The 25,586-nt window shown below is 41.7% G+C and overlaps 4 protein-coding genes across 5 annotated transcripts; 2 read left to right on the top strand and 2 right to left on the bottom strand.

The window, feature by feature from the left end:
• Positions 1-6: 6 nt before the first annotated feature.
• On the bottom strand, positions 7-10,336 carry kat2b (K(lysine) acetyltransferase 2B). 2 transcript variants are annotated; one of them, XM_035183712.2, is made up of 19 exons: positions 9,685-10,336; positions 7,409-7,535; positions 7,165-7,310; positions 6,974-7,060; positions 6,709-6,890; positions 6,436-6,627; positions 6,146-6,249; positions 5,920-6,039; positions 5,510-5,643; positions 4,871-5,079; positions 4,657-4,783; positions 4,453-4,563; positions 3,937-4,080; positions 3,708-3,822; positions 3,581-3,611; positions 3,073-3,105; positions 2,889-2,952; positions 2,707-2,791; positions 7-1,539 (listed from the first exon to the last, which is right to left on the bottom strand). In XM_035183712.2, exons 1-19 carry the CDS (start codon positions 9,883-9,885, stop codon positions 1,346-1,348), a joined length of 2,406 nt encoding a protein of 801 aa, XP_035039603.1. In that variant the 5' UTR covers positions 9,886-10,336; the 3' UTR covers positions 7-1,345. The 2 variants fall into 2 exon arrangements, with proteins under 2 accessions (XP_035039603.1, XP_035039604.1); XM_035183713.2 differs by lacking the exon at positions 3,073-3,105 and having other exon boundaries at positions 9,685-10,330.
• Positions 10,337-10,487: 151 nt separating this feature from the next.
• Positions 10,488-17,119, bottom strand: LOC118125278 (ras-related protein Rab-5A). Its single transcript, XM_035183719.2, has 6 exons — positions 16,860-17,119; positions 14,172-14,393; positions 13,783-13,934; positions 13,480-13,602; positions 13,265-13,358; positions 10,488-13,032 (listed from the first exon to the last, which is right to left on the bottom strand). The coding sequence occupies exons 2-6, from the start codon at positions 14,335-14,337 to the stop codon at positions 12,917-12,919; spliced, it is 651 nt and encodes a 216-aa protein (XP_035039610.1). The 5' UTR covers positions 14,338-14,393; positions 16,860-17,119; the 3' UTR covers positions 10,488-12,916.
• Positions 17,120-18,653: 1,534 nt separating this feature from the next.
• Positions 18,654-22,997, top strand: otud6b (OTU deubiquitinase 6B). Its single transcript, XM_035183718.2, has 8 exons — positions 18,654-18,931; positions 19,977-20,125; positions 20,317-20,415; positions 20,653-20,853; positions 21,002-21,122; positions 21,238-21,299; positions 21,388-21,494; positions 21,879-22,997. The coding sequence occupies exons 1-8, from the start codon at positions 18,865-18,867 to the stop codon at positions 21,961-21,963; spliced, it is 891 nt and encodes a 296-aa protein (XP_035039609.1). The 5' UTR covers positions 18,654-18,864; the 3' UTR covers positions 21,964-22,997.
• Positions 22,998-23,119: 122 nt separating this feature from the next.
• Positions 23,120-25,199, top strand: lrrc69 (leucine rich repeat containing 69). Its single transcript, XM_035183717.2, has 8 exons — positions 23,120-23,340; positions 23,426-23,552; positions 23,647-23,719; positions 24,077-24,272; positions 24,399-24,470; positions 24,552-24,653; positions 24,757-24,936; positions 25,092-25,199. Exons 1-8 carry the CDS (start codon positions 23,131-23,133, stop codon positions 25,197-25,199), a joined length of 1,068 nt encoding a protein of 355 aa, XP_035039608.2. The 5' UTR covers positions 23,120-23,130.
• Positions 25,200-25,586: the final 387 nt, after the last annotated feature.

Here is a 25,586-nt window from a genome sequence, read left to right as displayed (position 1 = left end):
GCTGAATTAGCCTCACCTCTTTTATTCAGTCTATAAAATAGGCTAATACTATGTCATTAAAACCAGTTGTACAAAGAGCATGAAGTATTTTTTTATCCAGACATAATACAAAACGTATTTTCCTAAAGTTTGAAAAGTACAAACACCTTTTTACAAAACAGCAAAACTACATAGTATTGCACAATCTTCTCATTTATCTCCAAAGTATAAAGTTATCAATCTCCATCTGCAGGGCAAAAATAAAGAGAGAATAAATTAACCTTGTCTAAAGCATTTCCTTTTTAAATTACAGCACATAAATAAGAATAAACTCTAGATAATTAAATTAGTCCTTAGTCAGCGGTAATTTATATGTCAAACAAATTTTTTGAAGAGAAGAGGATTATTTTTATGTTTACTAATACTTGGAAAAATAAAAGTGCATTTCGATAGTCACACTGCCCTAGGTGGCTTATACAAAAAAGATTATTTAGTTTTAGTTCTCGAAACAGAAAATATATGTTATATACACATTTAAAATATACAATGGGAATAAGTGCTTTAAAATAATTAAAATCTGTACAAATTTAAAGTATGTATTCCTCTTTTGGCAGGATGAACTCATCACAGTCAAACTTTGACCTCATTAATGGCGCGCACGATTACACAGACAGGAAAATCTGATCTCCCAGTCGCAGCCCTCGAAGGTAACACTTGTGTAATGATGTAACACACAGTAGATGTGACATATCTACCTGAGTCCACTGAGAGGAGGAGGAGGCAGGCATTCAGAAAGGCAGGGGGATGAAAGAAAAGAAAGAGGAGACGGAGAGAGACAAGGTAAGAAAGGTGAGCGGGGACTCTCCAATCAGCCGTCAGTCTGTGTTGCCTCTCAAAGTCTTCACACACATACAACAGAAGCTCCCTGCTCCGTTCAATATGTATTACTCTCACGCCTTCCTCTCTCCTTTCTCCACACGGGACCCTGGGATATGTGATGAAATGTGAAGACACACACGTTTTCTTGTTATGTTTCATGGCAGCGACAGTCTCACAGGTCGTCAGTGAGGCCGTCCCTCGCGGCCTATCTTTCAGTGTAAATATCAGTCTAAGCTACCGATTCAGGATCTTTGCCTGCATGCATCGAACATTAAAGGGTGCTGATCTGAGACCAGTGTGCACCTTTTACATCAAAATATGTCTCTGAAACCCGACAGCTCCAGAGTCAGTAGTCCCGCTCCTGGCTTGTCTTCACACCCGGCTGTCATCTGCATCACTTATAACCTGGACCACAGAGGCCTTGTCTCATTCTTTGTGGAGGTGAAGAGAAACTCCTCCTCCTCCTCCTCCTCCTTCCTCCTCTGTTCTACTTCTCGATGAGGCCTGCCTCTTTAATCTTGGTGTAGAAGAACTTCTCCAGTAGGTTGGCGCACTTGTAGTACTCGCTCTCCGGAGGGTTGTACTCTCGACAGTTGGTGAAGATGCGTTGCATGTCGGCCATGAACAGCTTGCGCGTCGTGTAGTACCTGCTCTTCAGGCGCTCGCTCATCGTCTTCAGATCTGTGAGCAGAACATGAAGTTGAATGTGAAATGTGATTTCTTTTCTGATCATACTCTCTCAGTAATTAGTTAAATGAATACAGAGCTCTTCTCTTTTTTCACCAAGGACACTTCAGTCTTGTTTCCACTAGAACAGGATTTAACAGTGAGAACCACCGAAATGTGCTAAATGTGATATTAAGTCATGTTTCAATCCCAAAAGCTACTGTTTCATTGAAGTAGAGTTATTCTCTCTAATCACTACCTCCTCTAGGGATGTTCTGTTTGTTGGTTTGTATAATTGTTTGCAAACAGGATTATAACTACAGGACAGATTATCTCGAAATTTGATGGAACGATGTGTTATGGGTCAGGGAAGGAGAAGGATTTTTTTTCCATTTTCTTTAACATTGCGAGATTGGATGATTTTTTACATTTTCACCAATTTCACCGGGAATAATCCAGTATATTTAGAGGACTGAGGGAGCCTGTTGGGGAAATGACTGAAAAAGCCACAACCTCTCCCACACACACTTTGGGTGAGTAACTTTGAAAGAAGCTAAATGATACCACCACGCTAAGCATTAGCATTGGTTATTATTAAACTGCTGCTAATGTACGGATCAATTCTTGCTTTACACATCTCCCAGGGGATGATGTGACCCATCGAGAAGGGTGTTATTTATGAGTGTGTGTAATTTGGTCCAAATGAAAGTCCAGATCTAGTGAATTTAAATGTGATTTCACAAGGGGACTGTTATGAAACTGGATTTTATTATTCATTAGTTAATTATTAAGTAGAGCCTAACTAACATATTAGTCTGATAAAATTGACCAAAATAAGTTTTTCATAGACGGATCACATTTCAGCGTTTATTGCCGACATGAAAACCTTTATTTTTCAGAATAAACAAAGCAGAATAAAGGTGCATTTATCTTTAAAAATGTATGTAAAAAAACTATATTTGGTTTTATTTTTATAAAGTGTGGTTAACCTGTAAAATATCAAGGGTAAACTATATTTCTTTGTGATAGGAATCATTGTCAGATTTGATTAAAATATATTAGTTATCAGTTGCTATGTCGCGGTCAGAATTTGGTTACTCTCTAATATCGGTATGAGGTCAGGCTCTATTATTAACCACAATTTTTGGCTCCGCTTTACTTTGATGTCATGTGATTACTTACCCATGGGGAAGCGAATCACTTGATAGTACCCAGGGGCCTCTGTTTTCTTCACAGGTTCCATGAACGGCCAGGCGTTCGGGTGACTCTATGGCATGAAGACGAGTGATGTTATGGACAAAAGAGGTGTGTGTGTGTGTGTATATATGTTGTCGGTGCTGTGCGTGTGTGCGTTTGTTCCTCACCTTCACATGTTGAAGGATGGTCTTCAGAGTGCTGTACAGTTGATCAGGGTCCTTCAGTTCCTTACTGGAGAACAATAAATAAAGAATGCAAAAACATTATATCAACATAGTAATAATGACAAATAGTGGTATTATATGTATAATAAATATATAAGTATAATAAGGAAAACAGTGTTGAAAATACCATGATACAATACTTGGAAGAAGTGATGTTTGCCTATAGTGGGATTAATATACAATTATCATATTGTATTGTATCCATTTTTAGCTTATCGTATCACATTGCATCGTATTGCATCGTATCGCATTGAATCATATTACATTATATTTTAGCTTATCGCACCGTATCACATTGTATCGTATCATACTTTATCTTATCATATATCATATCACATCATATTGTATCATATCATATTGTATTTTATCTTATTGTAGTGTAGTTTATTTTATGGTATCGTAAGGTATCTTATATCGTATTGTATTCTATGGAAGTGTCTGTAACACCGATCATTGCTGTTTATATCCTTGCTGACCTAAGAGATTTAATAATACGCCTGCAAACTGATATTCGGTCCTTAATTTAGAAATATTGCTTCATGCCAATGTGGGGAAAACATCAGCCAAGTCATTTGGTGAAGCAATGCAGAGGCACAGTGCTCAGTTGAAATCTCTCACAGAAGAGTCACACTTACCCTTTGCCCACAGGTTTCCAGCCGGTTTCACCTGTTTATAAAATGACACCAAAATTAGCACCATCTAAAATACTCAAAATAATATAAATGCCATATACTGTGAATACGGTTAGTACGAGTAACGTACGTATGCCCGGAATGCTTTCTATAGGAATCTGCCGAACTCCTTCCTTAAAACAGGAAAGTCCGGGATAGACTTTTCTGATCTGAGCCTGTTTCCTCTCTATCAGTTTCTTAATGATCTGACAGAAAGAGACACACGAGGGTGGAATCAAAGATAGTGAGTGTAGGAACAGAGAGAAGGAAGGATTTAAAAGTTTCGGAGTTTTCATTTAAAATTCCAAACGCCCACACACCTCCTTCTGCTTCTTGATGATAACGGAGAACTCCGTGTAGGGGATGCTGGGGTTGAGTTCACAGCCCATGAGTGTGGCTCCCTCGTAGTCCTTGATGTAGCCCACATACTTGGCCTTGGGAACTTTGATGTCCTTTGAGAAACCCTGAGATGGAGGAGGAGACATGTTTATACAGGGCCACGCAGCCTCTGCAAAAATGTTCCCATTTAAAAAAACACACACGTGTTGTGGAACTCAACAGTGCATGGACGGATTTTCACTTAACGTGGCGTGAATATTACTTGGGGGTCTCCAGATCATTAACTTTTGTAGCAAATGTCAAGGGGATAAAAAATCTAAATTTTGTTCCCCAAGATATCCCCATAAAAATAGGATTAGAGGGAAAATCTAAAGTTTATATTGACGTATTAAAGACGTATGTGAGAGACTGGGGAGGACGACAATAACATCCTGTGACCCAAGCAGCTGTAATGTAATAAGCATGTACTGAGCAAATGAATGAACTCCGCATGTCACCTGTTTCTTGAAGTAGCCGATGGCGTACTCATCAGCATAAGTGAGGAAGTTGAGGATTTCATGCTTGATGTGATACTCCTTCAGGTGGTTCATCAGATGGGTTCCATAACCCTGCAGCCGCACAGCCACAGGCAGAGGTTAAAAACGGATCAACTAGAGAGACTGAAGTTTCGATTGGGGCTGAGAAGCCGGAGCCGCTCTCACCTTGACCTGTTCGTTGGAGGTGACGGCACAGAAGACGATCTCTGTGAAGCCCTGCGATGGAAACATGCGGAAGCAGATCCCTCCGATCACGCGTCCGTCCTTGATCAGCGACAGCGTCTTGTGCTTCCTGTCAATGACAAGATGCATTTCAGTCACCTCTTCAACATCCCCCTAACTGTGATAAGTGATGATGACTAACTACGGTTCCACCCACGGATCGAACACCAGCCGCGTGATGTACTCCTTGGGCATGCGGGGGAGCTGGTGGGAGAACACGTTCTGGAGGCCCACGAGCCACATCAGGATCCGCTTATTGGGCTTCTGGTTTAAGGAGTTGCCGATGACGTGGAACTCGATCACCCCCCTGCGCTCCTCCAAACGGGCAGCTTCGTCACGTGCAGAGTGGGCTGACAGCAGACTGGTCTGCACAGGAAGGAGAATCATGAAAACATACATCATGATTATAACCTTTACTCCCAGCATCAGCATCCTCGTGAAGAAAATAGGTTTAGAAAGGGTTGAGCTGCATTATTTTCAGGGTCTTCTTCTTCTAAAATTCTAAATTCGTATACGGTCACATACCCACAGATCAGATTGCCATATGGATTACTCTGGTAAATATGTCGTAGAAAATCTGTTCACTAAATGTCTCAATCTTTTTTCCTTTAATAAAACATTTTTTCAAATTAAATCAATATTTTCTCTGTATGCTAAACTTATGGAAAAACATATGGAAGACAAACATCATAAAGGCATACAAATACATTTTCAGTCAACTCTTTAGTTTCACCATCATGACATTAATCATCCAACTATCTGTTTCTATCATTTCCTTGAAGTTTTGTGCCTTTACCTCGGGAATGGCAGCAGGGTCGGTGATGGTTGCCATCACCTCATTGATGAGCTCCAAGGGGATGTCACCCACCGCCCGCGGCCTCTTGTTTTCCTCATGGGGAAGGGGCTCGGTGGGTTTACGCTTCTCTCCCACTATGACAGCACAGGGGCAAAGAGGGAGGGACTTGTCATCATCAGTGCATTAAAACCCAAACTAGACGTCAACCAGCATCCGAGTTCAGCTTATTGTGGATTCATCTCCATCTGTTATGCGTGATAGTAAAACCGATTTACAGTCAGTGTGTTTGGTGCCACTTTGTGACCAATTTTCAGTTTCATTGAGGCAAAGAAATCTTGTTTTAAATCAGTCAGATGAAGATGATGAATATTTTCTAGATATGAAGCCATGTAGAGGTTTGACTGTAACACCTGGGATTGACTCCAACACAGTTTTCCTGGCTGGACTGATACTGCCACAGGTGGTTGGGTCCACCGACACAGGACTGGTGCTGTAGTACAACGGCCTGGCCACAGGGGGCGCGCTGATGACTGCAAAGGAATACAGAGGATGATAAAAGCAAAAGTTAAAAAATCAGAAGTCGGCTTCAATGATGCTTCTGCACGTTTGTGTTTGGCCTGCGAGGGTGTGTGTTACCTGTGTGAATAGGAATCTGCCCCCCCGACGCTCCTGCCAAGAAGTCTTGGCTCCAGATGGGAGAGCTGTGGCTGTACACCTCCTCCTCCAGCATAGACAAGAACCTGAGCCAAAGAAAACACAGCAAAAACAGCTCAGTTAAAAAAGGTAGTCGAGTACACATATGTGATTAGTGGTTGTTCTGGATTGTTAATTACGTGTTAGTTTGAACATAAAGCCAATTTAAATGTGCTGTACATTTCCCGGTGATAAATCTCGGGAGTTGCTGTATGTTTTCTCTTTTTCCTTACTTAGGAAAGTGTGTGAGAATGAGTGTGCGTTTCTCGGGTGGCAGCTTGTCCTTTTCCTGTCGGGCCTGCTCTAGCAGTTGTTTCCTCATCACTGTGAACACCGAGCGCAGCAGCGTCCGCCCGAAGATCTGCGTGGTCTCGTACCGGGGCAGGCTGTCGCAGAACTGAGGCACGTTGCAGTAGCACAGCCATCTGACAGGAGAAGCTCAGTTTAAACGTGACTGTGTAATCAGGTGTAATGCACGTTGACGGGATGTGTGCCCACGCTGCTACCTGGTGTAGTTGGCTTTGTATCCAGCGGCGTCGTCGGTAGGCACCCTCTGGCGTCTCTGCGAGGGCGTCTCCAGCTGCCAGTAGTTGATTTGGTTGAGGAACATCTTAGCAAGCTCCATGATTGTTTGACGTTCCTTAGACGGCAGGTGGCTGAACTTGTACTGGACAAAATTGTTCACCCCCTATTTGTATGGGAAAGAGAATAAGCATGAGGAAACAATAGAATCCGAATATTGATGCGCAATAGGTCAATATGTGTATTTACCTGCTCAATGCTGGGTTTTTCAAACGGAGGACTCTCCTGTGCTTCTAACGTCGGTTTACCCATTTGTAGAATGGATTTCCTCAGCAGCTGAAAGATCAACAGAAAAGACATATGTGTGTTTACTTGTACACAACGAGGGTCGGGAAAATCCTGTGTTTGTGTATATTTTAATACTCAAAGCAGAGGCTTACTTTGAAGAGTGAAAAGTAGACCTGCTTAGTGTCAGCATCCTCCTCTTTGTGAACACAAGTGTAGAGATACTCCACGTCCAGGACGATTCCGAGAAGCCTGTTCATTTCCTCCTCCGACACGTTTTCTAGATGGGTCACGTGATCACCTGGGAGAAACGTAAAAAACAAGAATTAATAATAAAATCGATAATAAATCGACTAATAAATAGTCTAATATCATTTAGCTTCTTTCCAGGTCACTCACCCAAAGTGTGAGAGCAGCTGCGACAGGGCTCCTGCAGGTTGACTGTGTTGGACTGCTGGTCAGTTCGGGGGGGAGTGGGAGGGGGGTTCTGGCTTTTCCAGCCATTACACTTACAGGCTCCTTCAGCCTAAGAAGCACAGTTTACATTAGTACAAGCATAAATCCAACTTATCTTAAACTAGAGCAGCACTCAGAGGACCTCCTGCCTCTGCCAAGGCCCAACAGTCTCCTTTAAATTTAATCAAGCTGCATCAAATTGCACACGCTCAAATGATATCAGCGACTAAATATGTTAAGTTTAATTCATCAAGATCCATGAAATATTTCCTGGGAAATTGGTGAATATTTAAAACAATTCTCTTCGCGCCCTGATCTGGATCCACACCAGAATTTAATGGGTGCTTTCCTGACGCATAATAATAACTTAATAATAATAATTATAGAGCACTTTTTAGTACAAAGTACAAAGTGCTACACAAGAGAAAATAAGTAAATAAAATACAGAACAAGTACATGAATAATAATGGTTATAATTATAGAGATAAAAGAGCAATATTAGCCTGGTTACCCCAAGTAAATTCAGGAATATGCCCTCCGATAAAAGTATGTTTTAAGCCGAGACTGACAAGACGGCACCATCTCAGACAGCATTATATCCTCAGGCGATTCATTCCAGAGCCTTGAGGCCCTGATGGCAAATGCTCTGTCCCCCTGGTTTACAGCCAAGATTCTGAAGGGAAACTTGACCCTGGGCAGAAGTAAATAGGGAATTAAAAGATCAGCGATAAAGCCTGGGGCCAGGCCATGAAGATCCTTAAAAGTAATCAATAAAATGCTTAAATCAATCCTGAAACAAACTGGGAGCCAATTTTTAAAAACAATAAAACAGGTGGGATGTGATCAAATCTCTAACTTAGGTAATAGCATAAATGCTGAATTTTGTGCAGACTGCAGTCGTTTCAGGGTTTTCTAATTAAAACCAGGGAAAAGGCTGTGGCAGTAATCAAGGTGTGAGGGAATATCATGTACGATCGTTTCTGCATCTCTGCATCCTTATGCCAAGTTTCCTGGTAATCCGTCCAGACTAAACAAACCGAAAAACAGAACTTCCTTTGTTGACTGTGCAACATTAGATTGATAGTCAGATCTGGCAGTGAGTGATCTTACAAGTGGAACGAGCATCGATATGTTGTGTTTGTAAAGTTGTTTTAGGTAATGATCCTTCATGACTGACAGGTTGTCGCCCACTTGCATAGTTTACCTGCTTTGTACTCACAATATATTAAAGGTTAGATGGTCTGTAGTCATGTAGCACTTTTATAGTCTTGACGACCACTCAAAGCACTTCACCGTACAGCTTATTGCCACTCATACAGTGCATCTATGGGCAGCACTTTTTCTATGAGAGGCAATTTGGGGTTAGGCTTCTTGCCCAAGGGCACTTTGGCATTCGGATGGATGGATGAAGACCGAGATCGAACCGCCGACCGCTCTGCCCCCTCAGCCACAGCCTCTTGACACTCATGTTTTTATTGTAAATGTGCCACAGCAGCATACAAGCTTTTTTACACCTTGTCAAGGCCTCTCAGGTTAATGGAGGTTTGTTGTGACTGCTCGGGCTCAGTAGGTGGGGCGAGCAGGCCTGTCACCGTCAGCTGGACGCGCCGCACTGCGCATGCGTCGTGAAACAACAACAAACTCCGCCTCCCTCTCGGCCACCCCCCCTCCAGCAGCTGTCACCCTGTCAAAACAAAGACCCAGTCCCTCTCTCTCTCCCTGCGGATCATATACTCTGCATGAACCCCCCCACCCTCAAAATAAAAATCCCCTCCGCTCAGCACCGCGCGCTCACCGGCGGCGCGGCGCTGAAATGTCCCCGTGGGGGAAGCCTTTACGCACGGATGCAGCCCCTGCGCGCACAGCACCGCACAGCTACTCCCAAGAACCAGCGCCAAGCCAATGTTTACGTTCACAACCCCCCACCTTGACAGAAACATAGTGCGGTCGTAAAAGCAGCGGACAGTTTGCAGCTGGAGGCCCCAGCTCTGAACCCCTGTGCCCGCGATGACGCTTTAGGTCACTTGATTTTTAATAGCGCCTTCTCGGTAATTGCTTCGTGCATGCAAAATGAAAAAAAAAAAAAAATGAAGTGCGGCAATGGCTTCCTTTGCTGCGCTTGCATTTTGTAAACTATTGCAACCTTGCACAGGGCAGACGCTTTGTAAAGAGCGAGCCCTCACACCGCTGCTAGGGAAGAGTCTGCAGGTAGATCGTACTTTGCAGGAGGAATACACGCCGAGTTTTTCCAGTTTCTTCGGCCGAGGTGAGGAGCGGAGTTGCGCCTTCTTCACGGCGATACGTGCGGATCCTCCAGCGGCGCCGGAGCCCTCCGTCCCCCCGGCTCCAGGAGCGGCCGGAACCAAGCCCGCGGCCCCGATGGCCGGCGAACCCTGCTGGATCCCGGCGCTGTCGGCCATAGTTCGATACGAACCCCGACGGGAGCCGCGGCCCGGGGAAAATATTCGCTCTGCCGTCCGCTCTTATTCCACCAGCGGAGGATCAGACATGGCGCTCATCCTTATTTTCAATTTCTCACTGTAGGCCCATTTTCCTCCGCTAGGGGACTGAGATGGGACATACGGACCGATTCCACCAGAATTCAGAGAGGAAAGGTCACGAAATGCGAGAAAAATCTCAAGGTCAAACCAGATGGAAAAACATGTGGCTTGGTTTCCCGAGCTGCTGGATCACGGTCACTTCATGCCACAGCGAGCAAATCCTAGAATTAACAACAATAACCATGTTTAATAGACTATGATAATATTATGTTTTGCTTTATAACAAAAATGTGTTTAATGAAATAACAAAAAGTGGAATCCCCCTAAAGGAAAACACGCGTAATTTCTCATCACATTTAGACAAATATTAGCATCAGGATTTATGAGCCATGTGGATAATTAAACAGGGTAAATGTCAGACATAATAAAAATATCAATCAGTGTTTATCAGTGTCAATTTGACAGGTAGAGGACAGTGGTCCATGCACACACACACACGTATATATATATACACAGCCTGATTACAATAATAAATGATCAACTTTATTTCAGTATTTATTTGGTCATTACATAACAGTACTGTAAAATGCTTGCATTTTTAGGTTTCTCTGCTGCAATTAAGTGTTCGTGGCAAAAAACAAAACAAAACCATACAATTTAAGTCCCCATTATGTGTTAATTCATCATTAATCTATTCATGAATCACCATCGATCCCCGGCTGACAGTTGTTAACACTGTTTGCTACAATACGGTCACAAGGTTACTGAGATGTTATGGAGGGGCAGACGGCTGGTTAATCAAACGGTTTTGTATCGTGTCTGACTCCTCTGGAGCTTTTAGGAGCCTCTGGAGGTTCAGATCTAACTACAGGTGGAGGAGAGCCGGACAAGGAATCGCAGCCTGATACCACTACAAAAAAAACCATTAGTGAAATCCAAATAGTGTTACAAAATAGAAACCAAAATATTTGGATTTTGTTTTCTTGTGAGGGAAAATAAAAGGTACAAGACAGATGACTAAATAAATGCAATTTCATTCTTTTTGTTTATAACACTACGTACATTTATAAAGACCGCCACTGATTATGATTTAACCATTTGTGTGGAAAAGGAACAGCAACAAAACTCCAAAGCTGTTTTTTTTTTCTTCTCCAACTGTACAGTTTTTTTTAAATGATTATCTAGACAGCTCCCTAGCAAGCATTAGTCCGGTCACTGGTAAATCAAAAAAAAAGGTAGACTACACTGCAACACCCTATTTACAGTATATTATTTATATATTTATATTTATTTATATATATTTATATCACACTGGCTGTAATAATGACAAGATATATTCATGAGCATCATTAGTGCAAGGCATGAGTAAGACAGGTCTGTAAAAAGAGTTATGAGTGTGTGTGTGTGTGTGTGTGTGTGTATATAACAATGATGTATAGTTGGGGGGGTTGGACAAAAAAAAATACAACACAAATAGGTTGTGAGGTGGTGGTGTAACAGACTACATGTGTGTATGTGTGTGTGCGCTTATGTACAATAATGTTTAGGTCGCACAGAGTTCAAAGGGGAAATTTAGATTTTTATGTGTTCGAACATAAACGAACATAAACGGGCACGTGTGAGTAAGTCTATGGATGAGATCTGTCACCAGCCAGCCAGGCCCAGTTTGTACACAGCGACACATGACCGTGTCTAAAGCACTTCCTTATCAAGAGAAGATGACAAATAATTAACGATTCAAAAGGTGATTATGAAGCAAACGGACATATTGCAACTCCCTGCTCGCTACCATCACCTTCGCTTTTTACCATGTGCAATCCCAGCAGCCGTCCATCAACATCAACACGACAGTAAAGGTCACCTGCGTTAACTAAATCATCCAAAGGCAGAAACCCACGTGACCCCAGTATGACCACGGAGGGGTGGTCTACACGAGATTTATGAAAGGACACTGCATGAGGAGGTGGAGGGGCGGTGACACTGATGAGTTGCTCAGAGACCCCCCTGCGCCTTGTTGTGGAGAAAGCTGGGTGTAGCAGGGGGTTCTGCTGCTCTGCACTGGTCCTGACACTTAAACTCACAGACTTAAGACTGCGAAACATTGCACGATGCCACTGGGGACAGCTAGAAGCAGGCATGGCCCCAGAATAGAGCCTACAAGGGTGGAAGAGAATGTACACTAGTGCTACTTTGGGTTTAGGGGGGAGAGGACGTGGATAGTAGTGGACAGGCAGAGGGGAGTCAGATAGAGAAAATCTAAAAGGACTAAAGGACTTTCACATAAAGGTTTCCTGGTGAAAAAAGATACATAACGCTTTGGGTTCTTCTCCATCTGTCTCCACCCTCCACTTTTCCACCCTCGCATTATTAATACACTCCTCTTTTCTGATTGACTATTTTCTAGGCTGCTGCCATTTTTGTTTTTCCACTTTAGGCCATGTGAGTATACAGATATGTGCTTACACAATTCTGACTGACTTCTAGCAAAAATGATCAAAAAATTAACAAAAACAGATGATTTGTGTTTTAGATGTTTTGTCTAAAGCTATCCAAGAAAAGGGAAGTGGTCACTTCCCACATCTACATGTTGGAAGGAAGATGATGGAAGGCAGGGTACACTAATAATCTCTAATACGTGCTGTCATTGTTCTATCAGTAATAACTGCAAAAAGCTAGATGACAGAAAGTAAGAGTGGATGGTAAGGAGGCTTCACCAGGTACCAGCAGAACCACGATGTAGGAAAAGAGAGATCAGTGTAATGGAGTTGACTTCACTACACTGAAAAAAAAAAAACGAAAGGTGGGCACAGGGCATCTTTTCTCGGTTTGCCGATCAGAGATGTGGAGATAAGAGTACAACACATTGCATTAGTAACTGCAGTGGCAGTCAGGGCATCAGTCGCATTAGCTACTGCTGTACAGGTTGGTTGGAGGGAAGGCGTTCTTCACGTTAGTTACTGCAGCACGGAGCCTTGGCTGGCTGGGCGGCTTCTGTCAGGTCCACTCCCCGGGTGCGTGCGGTGTTTGGTCCTACAGCCTGAGGCTCACTCTTCGGCAATCTCTTTGCTGAAACGGAAAGAAAAACTAAACTTAACAACAATAAAAAGGTATTGCAGCTTTTGTATGGAGCAGAAGCAGTGACAAGTGTCTAATCTTCCATTATCCAAGCCTGACCTCAACCATTTACTAACAAGAAACACTTTATAGAACTTCTTGTGGGACTAATTAGTTTAGTTCAGATTACCACTCTATAAATGCACTGGCAAAATCTATGAATGAAGTGTCAAGAGTTACCCACCAATAGCCATAAATATCTCGTTCACATTCATAGAAGTCTTAGCGGATGTTTCCATGAAAAGTAAGCTGTTGTCATCTGCGTAGGACTGGGCATCCTGTTGACACAGCGTAAACACCATGAGTTTAACACATCTTACACACGCACACACTAACGCAGAGGAGAAACACAATTAGTGGTAAAGGGTGTCAAGACACAGCATTTTTTTCTTGTCTGACCTGGAAATCGACAGCTCTCTTGCTGGCTAGGTCAGCTTTGTTGCCTGACAGAGCGATGACGATATTTGGGCTGGCTTGTCTCTGCAGCTCCTTCACCCAGTTCTTAGCCCGTGCAAAGGATTCCTGCAAAATACAAGAAATTGTGCCATTTGTCAATACCTTCACGCTACTTCAAACTGTAACAGCAGCAGTATTTGAACTTGTTGTAGGGTAAGGGTTGGGCTGAATGCACGGCAACTATCATCAGTAAGTGATGAGATCATGTTGGGAAAGTTGCATGAAGGACAAGGTGGACAAACATGCCTCGTTTGTGATGTCGTAGACCACAATGGCAGCCTGTGCTCCTCTGTAATACATGGGTGCCAAACTGTGGTAACGCTCCTGGCCTGCAGTGTCCCAGATTTCGAATTTCACTGTTGTGTCATCTAGACACACTGTTTGAGTGAGGAAGGCCGCTGCAGGGACAGGAAAAGGTGAAGGTTAGTCAGCATCGGGTAATCAGTATCGACACCATAGCAATTTCATGTGAAGAGAAATTCTCATAAATATATCAAAACAAATGCTGTCAATTCCCAATATGTGAGTAAAACTAACTCTCGCTCTATAGAACTAAATTTGACCTTGGATCACAAAACAACTATTTGAATAAAAGCAAAATAATTAATACTATTACAAAACTACTATTTGCTCACCTCCTATTGTGCTCTCCTGGAATTCATGGAACTGGCCTTTGACGAAGCGAAGCACTAAGCTGGACTTTCCAACAGCTGACTCCCCCAACAGCACCAGCTTAAACTGACAGATCTTGTTCCCTGCGTTGGGCCCATTGGGTCTCGTAGCTCCTCCCCGATTGGCCATGACCAAGTCAGATCGCCTGGTGTCCTGTGTGCCAAACCTCACTATCAGGACGCCTACTGCAAGAACCAAGAGAAGAAATTGCTTTATCAACGGCCATAAGAACGTGTTAGACATAGAAGAGCATCGCAGCTCAGAGTAAATGCAACAAACAACAGATCAGCTTGAATTAAATGTGCCCCCAGCATTTTATGTTACAATAATGTTTTTATAAACAATGACAAAATTCACCAACATACTAATGGTACTACACAGTGTCTTGTTTGTTTAAGATCTATCAACAGTTACTAAAATGAACAGATTTGTCTTTGTTTTGATATGATGAGACATTTACACATAAAAAAAGATGAATCTACTTCAGTGTAAAATAACAGGGTCCAGACTACATTAGCCTTATTGTACAAAATACAAACATAGGCTCTATGAAGCACTTATAGGAATGAATATGTAACATTGGGAATTTCTAGAATTCTGAAAAATATTGGATGCAATTAACAAGAACTTGTGTTCACTGATTTGACATTTACAGAGGACAAGTACCCATCAGCTGTTAAGAATAAATCATGTATGATTGCCATAAGGAGCATTAGGCTGCACATCACTCTCGTTAAATACGCTCTCCATTCTCTGTTAGTGATCAATCTTTAAAGTCATGTCATTCAAAAAATCCATTCTTCAGCCCTGTTGCATCATATTTTCTAATGTTGTGCATTGTACAGGCTCACGTTTGTGTATTTAAGTCTTTATGACAAAGTAAATTCCTCCATATCCCCATTTGTAAACTTATTTTCAAATCATTTGAATGCCGCTGGTTTACTCCATCTTAAGTCTTTCAAACATGTAAAGCCCTCATTTAAGTATAATGACATCATTGTTGACACAGTTTATCAGACGACACACAAGTAAGCATTTCTTCCCAACAATGTATTTATGAATAACATTATCCAATAGACAAAAGAAGCCCACCACAGCCACATAGAGTAACAGCGAGCAAATCCCTTCAGTTTCAGGAGATTCCACGAGACTTTCACCCACACGTATGAGTACATTCCATGCATTCATGCATTGCTTGCTAACTGACTTAGGAAGAAACTGCTGACTAATTTATAAACCACAAATAGCTGTTGTCAGGAGATAATCAAAACACATATCTTACATTGCAGGGAGAATTTGTCCTGTGCATGATTAGTGAACTCTTATCCGCGAAAACAAACATACATTACTGTAATGACTTTCAATGTGCACCTCACACCAAACTCCCTAATCCAGGGGACACGTATAAAAGAGGTCAGTCTCACATATGCTCTCAAATGCTATGAGGCCCAGTGGTGCTTCATGGAGCATATCAGTCACATGTTTGCCGATATTGTTCTCTGAGAGGTGTTGGCAGTGAGGTCACAGTTAATCGTGATAATATACTGCTGCACTAAATTATACTGAGAGGCGTACACCTTGCCATGCACTGTCACTGTCCTATGAAACTGTGCAAATGTTCAGGTGCCTTTTTGTGTGCTTGTTTCACTGCTGTAACAGTGAGTGCATATACCTACACACGTATATTCAAAATAACAGTGCAAAGACAAGTCTGATCAAGTGTAGTCTGATCACCTGAGGTGCTGAAGTGTTGACAGACATCATGAGGATCAAAATATAAACTGATCACAAAATAAGGGACTAACCTCTCTACAGGTTTAGCTTTACAAGTCTATGAATGTGTGTGTGTGTGAAGATAACTTACGTCTGGGTAAACACAGAACTTGTGACACACAAACACACAAGAACCTGCAGAGAGTAACTGCGTTTCAGGGACTGGAGTCAGAGGGTGTCAACAAACGACTGTGACGCTCACACACGATGTGGGTTTATCTGTCGTTAGTTGACTGTAAACACACTCACTCGTGTTAGCTGGAGCCTCGTATCCCTTTCCATTAGAGAGAGGGGGACGCCATTTTCCAAATTGTTTTGGTTGTCTAGCCAGTTAGCTTCCTTTGCAGTAGCCACTCTGACGTTAGCCTCCCAACAGCACACAACGACAGGCTCAGACAAATAAAAGTTACAGACAATGTTGACACGCGAGTCAACGCATTGTTTGGGGGTCGTTGTCACGCGGGTGCGTTGTGTTGGTGGGCCAGCGTTATTTAACGTGGAGTTGTCCAAACCGCAATAAAACAAACATGAGCGTTAGCCTGGTAGCATCGTTGGCATTCCACCCACTGACCTGATTCCACCCAGTTATCTGTTAGCTATTAAGAGTCAGCTGTTAGCCAGACGCACAGCTGCTCACAGCAGACTGCGTTAGCCGCATGCTAACGGCGACACATCGACACAGAGGAGGAAGAGCAGGACTCGTTCGGATGTGCCACGGGGCCTGCGTTTCTGCATTCACGCAGCTACCGAACACCAGCTGCAGTCGGCTAGCCACGGGCGCTATGCTAACACCAGCCCACCGATGACAAGTGAGCAGAGGTTAGCTTTAGCCTGTCCGGCCAGCTGGGAAGCACAACTTGTCGATTCACGTCGAGTACCTGAGAGACGATGGAGGGAACTTTCCAACGCCGCCGCTGTGGGGTTTCACGCACGGGACCAGGGACACCGTGGTGTGGTGGTGGTGAGGGGGGAACCGAGAAAATCAATTTCAACAACCCCGTCACGTCTCCTCCTTTTTCTTTCTTCTCGCAACTTCCCCTTAGAACCAAAACACAAACAAGACCTTCCGCCCCCCCCGCGCCACGTCACACCGCGCGTCCGCCTCCAGACTCCGGGACATGCGCAGTGTCTCGTGGACCGACGTAGTGTTTGTGGCGACACTCTGTAATAACGTGTTTTTAACCGATGATCAAACTGATTTAGTGCGTCATCAGTGGCTCATGTTTGGATAATATTGCGTTATTTTGTAGGAGCACATTTAAAGGTTCAGTGGTGAAAGGGATCTATGGGCAGAAAATTGAATATGAAATAATACTAATGATGTTTACACTTGTTTGTTTCATCTAAATTGCATGAATTGTTTTTTTCTTTACACTTGAATAGGCCCTTTATATTTAAATAATTTATATTTACAGTGGGAGTTGGTCCTCTCTACGGAGGCCGCCATGTTTTTTACAGTAGTCCAAACTGGACAAACTTAAACACCTTTTGAGTTTTTATGACAACTGAAGGCGACCACAGGTTCTTCTTCATGTTTGAAGGGGGAGGGTGAGATGAGGGGTGCTCAGCTGCAACATGACACTTCACCACTAGATGTCACAAATTTCTACACACTGAACCTTTAATAGACCCTATTTATAAATGATAAACATATTCATGGGACAATGCACATCCATTTATCAAAGCAGGAGCATATGATGTGTTCATAAGTAGGCCCAGATCATTATTAATGTTTAGATATGGCCCATTCTACTGCTACTGGCTAAAAAAGAATAACCATGCAATTTAGGTTAAAATTAAGGTGAAAGTCACTGGGTTTAAGTTTTTTATTAAAAATTTTTCATTTGACATCTTTCCCATGACTGAAAATTAGTTGTAAGCGTTTCACTCAAGGCTGGATTTCTCTTTTTCAGTCTATTGGATAAATTTATCGAAGCCGAAGAGGCCAGTGCCTCCAGGATTTGAAAAGAAAAAAGAAAAATGTTCATCTGCAACAAAAATGTATTTGCTTTTTCTCTTGTAACTTTTAATGTTATTGAACTTAAGATTGATCTTGGTACACTTGGGGGGTTCATTACATAGGTAAGAAACTAAAAAGAAGATTTAGGGAAAAAGTGATGTGATTATGTGTGGGATTTAGAGAAAAGGAAAAGTGAAACAAGCACTTCAATCAGCCACTTACATCACCGCAGATAATATAAGAATCTAATTATATATTTGGATTTACTGTATCTTGAGATAAGTTAAGATCAATGCACCTGCATTCATTTCTTTAATAACTGAGTAGTTATCAAGCATAAATAGTATCTGGAAATCTTGGAAGATACCACCTGAAATATATTTTAACATTTAACATAGTATTTAAAGTACTTTCATACAATAGGAAACTACCAAATATTCACATTTGAGGAGGTGCAGGCCAAATCATTTTTTTGGCTTAAAAATAATCTAAAAAGTTAATCAATTGTCAAAATTGATGCCAGTTAATTTTCTGACAGATGATCCATGGATTCATCAGTTTTCTGGATACCACTGAAACTGAAATGTAGGAAAATAGAATTCCTTCTGTCCTGGTGTCCCCGATGAGGTTATTCCAGGCCTCGGCTCATTAAAAGAACCGTAGCACAGTGATGAGCCGACAGGTGGTGCTGTAGCAGCTTCAGTGACGGAGGTGAAGGAGTAGAAGAAGAAGAAAGCCCCGCCCTGCTCCTCCGGCCCTTCCGGATCAGACCATCTCAGCACGTTTTCTTTATTTTTATCTCGTGTCTGCGTTGAGCCACATTTTTATCCTCGGGTTATTCTAACTCTTTGTTTATTTAATGGTTAGTTTCATGTCGCTGCTCCAGATTCAGTGAACAAAGTGAGCAGCAGCAGCATCCAGTCATGGAGGAGGAGACACCGGAGGAGCAGCTGGTGAAACAGCAGCGAAAGGAAAAAAAAGATCTGCAAGGTAGCTGCTGCCATTGGTTTAAAAATGTTTTATTAAATGTAATAACCTTTCTCAATTGTTAGAATATGATGTGTTATTCAATTTAGTAGAATTTAACCCAGTTAAACCACTAGCAGCAGCAGTATGGCAATTTAATTTGAAACAAGTCAGAGCCTTTGGAACGGCTGTCAAAAAATACAATTAACTCAAAACACATATTTTCAACTTGTGTCTTTGTTAAAATACTGTCAAGTCAAGTCAAGTATCGTAACGTAACGTAAAGTAACGTAACGTAACGTTTCAAGTGTCTAATCACTGCTGCCAAACCTGATCAGAGATGTTTTAAATCAGCTGTTAGAGGCCAAATACCACACGTGACACCACAGAATGGGATGTGGCATGATGAGAAATTATAGCAGAATATTCATTCCCTATTTTACACTCATCCCAGCACTCTTTCTTTTTTTAATTGTATTTCTTTCATTGTTTGTAATTCACACAGTTTGAGTATAGACATGTATGTTGTTGTTCATGGTTGCTTTTTATGTATGTTATATATGCATCTTTTATTTCCTCCCACTGGTATGTACATAATTATTACATGTTATAATAATTATATTAACTTAACCCTAACTCCCTCAATGACTGGAAGAAACCTCTTGCAGAACCAGACTCCGTGTCGGCGGCCATTTCTTCCTTGATCGTTATGTTTACCTATCTTCTATCATCTTTAGCTCCATTTCTATTTGTATCTAATATGTATAAGTACATTGTTGGCAACTAGATAAAGACAGTCATGTTCCATGTTTACTACACATAATTGGCTAATAAAGCTGATTCTCTTTATGCCATGTTACATAGGTTACAGTTAACTAATAGAACGAGTTTGGCAGCACATGCCTCATATCTATTATGGATTTATGAAGGATGTTTAAGTAAACTTCCTCTAACCAACTAACACATGGTGCATTAATATCATCTGGAGATGCATCCTTCTTCAACAAGCCTGCATTTAATATTTGTTCAGCTTAAATTAAGTATCGTGTTGTCTGTACTTCATTTTTAGCTAAAATCCAGAGCATGAAAAATGCGGTCCCCAAAAATGACAAGAAAAGGAGGAAGCAGTTGACAGAGGAAATTGCCAAGCTGGAAGCGGACCTCAGTCAGAAACATGAGGAGGAAATCGGGCAGCGCCAATCTACACCTGACGTAAAGGTAAAGGCCTGCATTCAGATGGTTGACAAATATCATGGTTGAGCATTAGAGTCACACTGTAAATGATGAAAATGCATTTAGTTACTGAGCGAAACATGCAAGGGATGTATTTTTTCACATTTGCATGATGTTATTCATACTTACACAAATTCTGTTTATTGATTGATGCTCACCTCACCCAATTTTTCAAGGTGGAAGAGTTGGTGAATGGAGTTGAGACCATGGAGATGGAGGATAGAGAACAAGAGGAGGGCAAACAAACACGAGTATCAAAGGCCCAGAAGAGAAGGGTGAGTTACAGGTTCCTTCTCAAACAGGACAGGTTAAAAGCTGTTTGTTTTTTCACACAGCAATTTACTCTGTCAGTGTACAGAGGAAGACGCTCATTTCCCAGAATTCCCATGCACAAACCATTACATACCGAATAATAAGCAAATGTCAGGACCTTACACAGCAACATGGTAACTGATTAAACCTTAACATTTCATCAGTGATGTAATGCATTTAATGGAAATGAACCTCTCCAGGAAAAGAAGGCTACACAGGACAAGGAGAGGGAGAGCAGGATAGCAGAGGCCGAGGTGCAGAACCTGCAGGGTGTGAGGCACCAGGAGGGCGTAAAGCTGGCTCAGAAACTCGCCCAGCAGCAGCTCCAGATCAAGGAGATCTCCTCCGATGGCCACTGCATGTACCGAGCTATTGAAGATCAGCTGGCACAGCGATCAAAGGTACGTATTGTCACTGTCGCTGCGTTTTGAATATCTAATCAGAAGTGGGATAAGCAAATCCAGACAATGTAGAATTGCTGCAGGTGAAAATGGCGACTTGCCGCAGGATTTACACAAAGGGAACATATTGTATTGTGTTTTATTGCAGGCTGGTTTAACCATGAGTGTGAAGAGGCTGCGGTCTCATACTGCCGAGTACATGAGAGGCCATGTTGATGACTTCCTGCCTTTCCTCACCAACCCCAACACTGGTGACATGTTCACAACAGGTAACACGGTCATCTTTCCTTTGGTTAACTGACCAAAAGTGTTAGTTACAGATATCTATTTAGAACGTAATAATGTGAATGCCCAGTATTCATACAAGTGTTTGTTGGTTTCCAGAGGAGTTTGAGAAATACTGCAGTGAAGTGGAGCTCACAGCAGCTTGGGGTGGACAACTGGAGGTTAGTCATTTATCATTGATGCACTGTGCTCTTGCTCCTGTTGTTCTCTACAATAATTAGCATATTTTTCTTGTCTTTTATCCTGCAGCTCCGAGCTTTGACCCAAGTTCTCCAGCTGCCGATAGAAGTGATCCAGGCTGATTCCCCAGCTATAAAAATTGGGGAGGAATATAAAAGCGAGCAGATCACCCTTGTGTATGTTGTTAATATGTTATTATCTGTTGGGGATATATGAAAATATATTTAAATGAGACACTATGGTTGAATTTGTAACAGTTGAGTGACATTGGCAAAGCAGACAAGAGACTTAATGCAGGAATATAATTTAGATATAATCTGGAATCATGAAAAATACGTTTGTAAAAGGCAAAACAAAAGACAGTTAAGAACAGCTTATGTACATCACTTCATGATATGATGTTTTTTCACATTTTTCACTTGATCAGCAATAGACCAACTTGTATGACTCTAAATTAACGTTTAAACTACATCAGAGGTTCTGATATGGCTTTACAAAATGAATTGCAGAGCTGTATCTAAGAGATTTTGACTCCGAACTTCTTGTCTTGTTGTTTACAGCTACATGCGTCACGCCTATGGTTTGGGAGAGCACTACAATTCCGTGGAGCGGCTAAAGGAACCAGCCAATGCCGAGGACAGCTGAGAGACAACTCAGTCTCAGTGTGACATAAACCAGTTTGTGAGATGTGTTAAAACCACTCACACCAAGGGCCCATAAATACAAATGTATTGCAAAGGGTGATTTGTGCTAAGCAAAAAAAAAAAGCATATAAATTAAATGAATGTGCTCATGATTTTACATTGGACACCCTTGGTCTAGATAACCCATGGTGCCCCTGCAGCCCCCTTTTGGGATGTAGTGTTGTAGAACGTACTTTTAAGCAAAATCCACGAGGACAGAGGAAGAGCTGTTAATTATACATGTCCTATGAGGATTCTAAAGGTTTGCCGTGTTCTAGGAAGGAACTGAGTTGTTGGACCTGTTAACTCATATCAATGTTATTTAAATACGTACTATACTGATGAGATTGAGTTGTGCCACTGCTCGATGTTTGGTCATTCTGATCAGGAATTATTGATTGTATTTGAAGTGATGTTTTTAGTGTTGGAAGTACGGCACATACACATGCCCATAAATTCTAGAAAAAATGCGAGGCAAGCATTATCTGTAGAAAAGGAGGAAAAGTACCAGTGTGCACCAGTGAGTCTTCATTCTTTACAAACGTGTGACATTGTGACGTCAACCTCCGATGTTTTTCCTCTGGTTTATTATTAGGAGTTTTCAATAATGTAATGATAGTAGATTCTATTTCTATAGAATTTTTCAAGCTTAAGCCCAAAGTGTTTTCCGAGTGAAAATAAAATTGAATCAGAAACCCATGAATCCATAAATATTTTGGAACATGATAGCATATATATATAAACAGCAGAAAATAGATGTACAAGTACAGTGTTTTTATCATGTCAATAGAATAAAAAAAATCAGAGTGTGTTCAACAAGACAAATAAAGGATAAAATGTGGTTAAAAGAAAAACATGCTCCATTAAGAAATCTATGTAAAGGAATTAAACTGGTACAATGCAATTATAAACCAATATCATGTGAAGTGAACATTTACTGTATTCCTGCAAAGTTAAATAAAAGCACATATAAATAAAGAAATGATGAGGAAACAATCACTATTAGATTTATGTAAAAATGTGAACACACACTGCAGAACTGTCTCTTCATTCTCTTGTCGCTAGATGTCGCTACCGGACAAGAGACGAATCTTAACGACAAGTCAGGAGCAGGAAGCGTCTTGTCTCCATGGAAACCTGTGGAGAAGACAGGTGTGTTTTACAAATGGCTGAATTCGTGGTCAGAGCTTCCTATGGTAAAGCGACGTCTCTGAATTTGAGCTCAAAGAAGCTGAAAGAGGTTCCTCAGTGTGTTTTCTCTTTAACAAGCCTGTCGGTTCTCCTGCTGAACAACAACTGTATCACTGCTCTGCCCTCACAGCTAACATCTCTCCAACACGTGAGTCTGTGAGCTAACACTTTAAATCACCTACACGCCACCTGAGTTGGTCATGAAATATTTGTCTGTACCTAATGTCTGTAAGCTGGCAGAGTTGAATCTGGGGAATAACGCCCTGAAGGAGATTCCAGCTGTTTTGCGCCACCTGGAGTCCTTGAAGAAACTTTATCTGTTCAGCAACCAGATAACAGCAGTTTCACCGGAAGTGATGGGTAAGTTGTCAGTGTTCTACTTCTTCAGTAACATCTGCCCCAAAAAACACACAAAGCTAAAATCTACCTACTTATTATATTTTGTATTTTTCAGGTGCCCTACGAAATCTTGTTGTGCTCAATCTGAACCACAACCAAATACAGAGACTTCCTCCAGAGATTAAAAGGTACATGTGGTGTCCATGATGGTTCTTCATACCGCCTGTCTATCATCTATCTATCTATCTATCTATCTATCTATCTATCTATCTATCTATCTATCTAAGCTTCTTCCAATCTTGTTTTTATCAACCCAGAAATGTTGCCAAAATAAGACACATTTTAAATTCTGGAGATGGAAAAAGTCTTGTAAATGCTTTAATCTCACGCCTTGATAATTGCAGCAGTCTTTATTCGTGGCTTAACCAATACAAATAAAAATATGAATACCTAACAGCCTTTTCTTGATTTTATCTGAAGAAAACATTGAAGTAAAAGCACAAATGAGCTAAGAATGGTGGTTTTCTGCGTTAAATACCCGTCAGTTTGAGGAAGCTTCGACATCTCAGTGTGCTGGACAATAACCTGGAGGAGGTCCCTGCTGAGCTGGGTCATCTCACCAAGCTGTCTGAGATGAACCTGACTTCCAACAGGCTGTCTCGGTTGCCTGAGCAGCTGTACCAGTGTCGCGGGCTGACCAAGCTCCACGTGGCCAGAAACCAGCTGACCAGCCTCCCAGAGGTCGGTGTTCACTGATCTGATCCTGAACTTCTGAGGATATGCTAATGTGCTCGTCTCACATCTAAACACAAAGAACAGTTTTCTTTTTCAGCAATGCTGGATTTTAATATTTCTCATGTCACCCAGGGGATTGGGGCTCTGGAAAAACTCCAGGTTCTCGATGTGGCTGGGAACAAGTTGTCCATGTTCCCCGTTGAGGTACAACGTATAACATTATCTAATATTAGGCCATCATATATCTAACAAACATGTTAATAACTGTAACTGTCTGCCCTGCAGTTTCACCTGGTGCCCCTGAAGGAGCTGCACTGTGAAGGCAACAGGTTTGTGCACTGTGAGCCAATGCCGTCAACGCAGGATGCAGAAGTACTCGCATTAAAGGTAACTATCATGAAGTCTGTCCGCTATGTAAGATATCTCACAATATATCTGTTTATTTTTGTAAATACCTAAACAAAATTCTTGTTTCATCTTTGTTTCCCAGGAACTGGTTGCAAGATTTGTGTTGTGGGAGAACAGGAACAAGTTCTCTCTGATCCAGAGGATGCTTCCCCACTACCCACATCTCACTGCTCTGTTAGCCAATGGCAGCTGTTGTGCAGTTTGCCTCCGCCCCTTTCTCACCACCTGGCTGGAGTGCGTGCATTTTGTCAGTCTGAGGAAGGTGAGGTGAATGCTTTTTTCTTCACTTACATTCAATTAAAGTGTTGTGTGAAAACATTTCGTTAAATTTTGTGATTTATGTGTTTATGTGACACCTGATTATGTATCTATGACTTTTATATTGGAATAAAATAGAATTGATTGTGTGTGTTACAGGACATGAGAATTAAGAGTTCATTGACTATTCCTGTCCGTGCCCTTCTCTGCTCCTACAAGTGCTTTAATACAGAAGGACACTCCTACTATGGCGTTGCTATAAGATGAATGCAAGTTCATGAAAAAGGTACTAACCATGATCTCAGACACATTTCATCACACATATTTGCTAACACTCATATTTTAGACCTTATGGGTGAGACAACACATTTCAGGCAACAGTTTGATGTGTTGATGCTGCAGCCAATGTTTTTGTTTCTTTCCAACCTCTCATGAATGAGATTTGACTCGGTGTCCACTAGATGGCAGCAAATGAACGTGGTTGTTTGCACATTTAGTTGGACCCTGTTTCAGAGCTTAACTCAGTCCTCAGCTGACTTTATAATACACCTTTAATGTGTGCTAAATACAGCTTTTATTAACACTTCAACACACAGTGACCTAACGTATGGTGTTTATCCACACATTGTTTACCATGCATACAACCTATGACCC

Source organism: Hippoglossus stenolepis, chromosome 17 (genome assembly GCF_022539355.2).
Source record: "Hippoglossus stenolepis isolate QCI-W04-F060 chromosome 17, HSTE1.2, whole genome shotgun sequence".
NCBI lineage: Eukaryota > Metazoa > Chordata > Actinopteri > Pleuronectiformes > Pleuronectidae > Hippoglossus > Hippoglossus stenolepis.
This window is presented reverse-complemented; position numbering and strand designations above follow the sequence as displayed.

Bases quoted from the DNA above. Each gene is read 5' to 3' on its own strand.
- kat2b (XM_035183712.2), bottom strand. From the start codon at position 9,885: ATGGCCGACAGCGCCGGGATCCAGCAGGGTTCGCCGGCCATCGGGGCC. The intron at 5,644-5,919 runs GTGTTACAGTCA...GTGCTGTCATAG, and splicing joins TGTGTTGGAGTCAATCCCAG to TGGGAGAGAAGCGTAAACCC. The intron at 4,784-4,870 runs GTGGGTGGAACC...TGTCATTGACAG, and splicing joins ACGCGGCTGGTGTTCGATCC to GAAGCACAAGACGCTGTCGC.
- LOC118125278 (XM_035183719.2), bottom strand. From the start codon at position 14,337: ATGGCCAATCGGGGAGGAGCTACGAGACCCAATGGGCCCAACGCAGGG. The intron at 13,935-14,171 runs GTGAGCAAATAG...CTGTCCCTGCAG, and splicing joins CCAGGAGAGCACAATAGGAG to CGGCCTTCCTCACTCAAACA. The intron at 13,033-13,264 runs GTGGGTAACTCT...TTTCCGTTTCAG, and splicing joins CGAGATATTTATGGCTATTG to CAAAGAGATTGCCGAAGAGT.
- otud6b (XM_035183718.2), top strand. From the start codon at position 18,865: ATGGAGGAGGAGACACCGGAGGAGCAGCTGGTGAAACAGCAGCGAAAG. The intron at 20,416-20,652 runs GTGAGTTACAGG...GAACCTCTCCAG, and splicing joins CAAAGGCCCAGAAGAGAAGG to GAAAAGAAGGCTACACAGGA. The intron at 21,123-21,237 runs GTAACACGGTCA...GTTGGTTTCCAG, and splicing joins TGGTGACATGTTCACAACAG to AGGAGTTTGAGAAATACTGC.
- lrrc69 (XM_035183717.2), top strand. From the start codon at position 23,131: ATGGAAACCTGTGGAGAAGACAGGTGTGTTTTACAAATGGCTGAATTC. The intron at 23,553-23,646 runs GTAAGTTGTCAG...TGTATTTTTCAG, and splicing joins AGTTTCACCGGAAGTGATGG to GTGCCCTACGAAATCTTGTT. The intron at 24,273-24,398 runs GTCGGTGTTCAC...CATGTCACCCAG, and splicing joins AGCTGACCAGCCTCCCAGAG to GGGATTGGGGCTCTGGAAAA.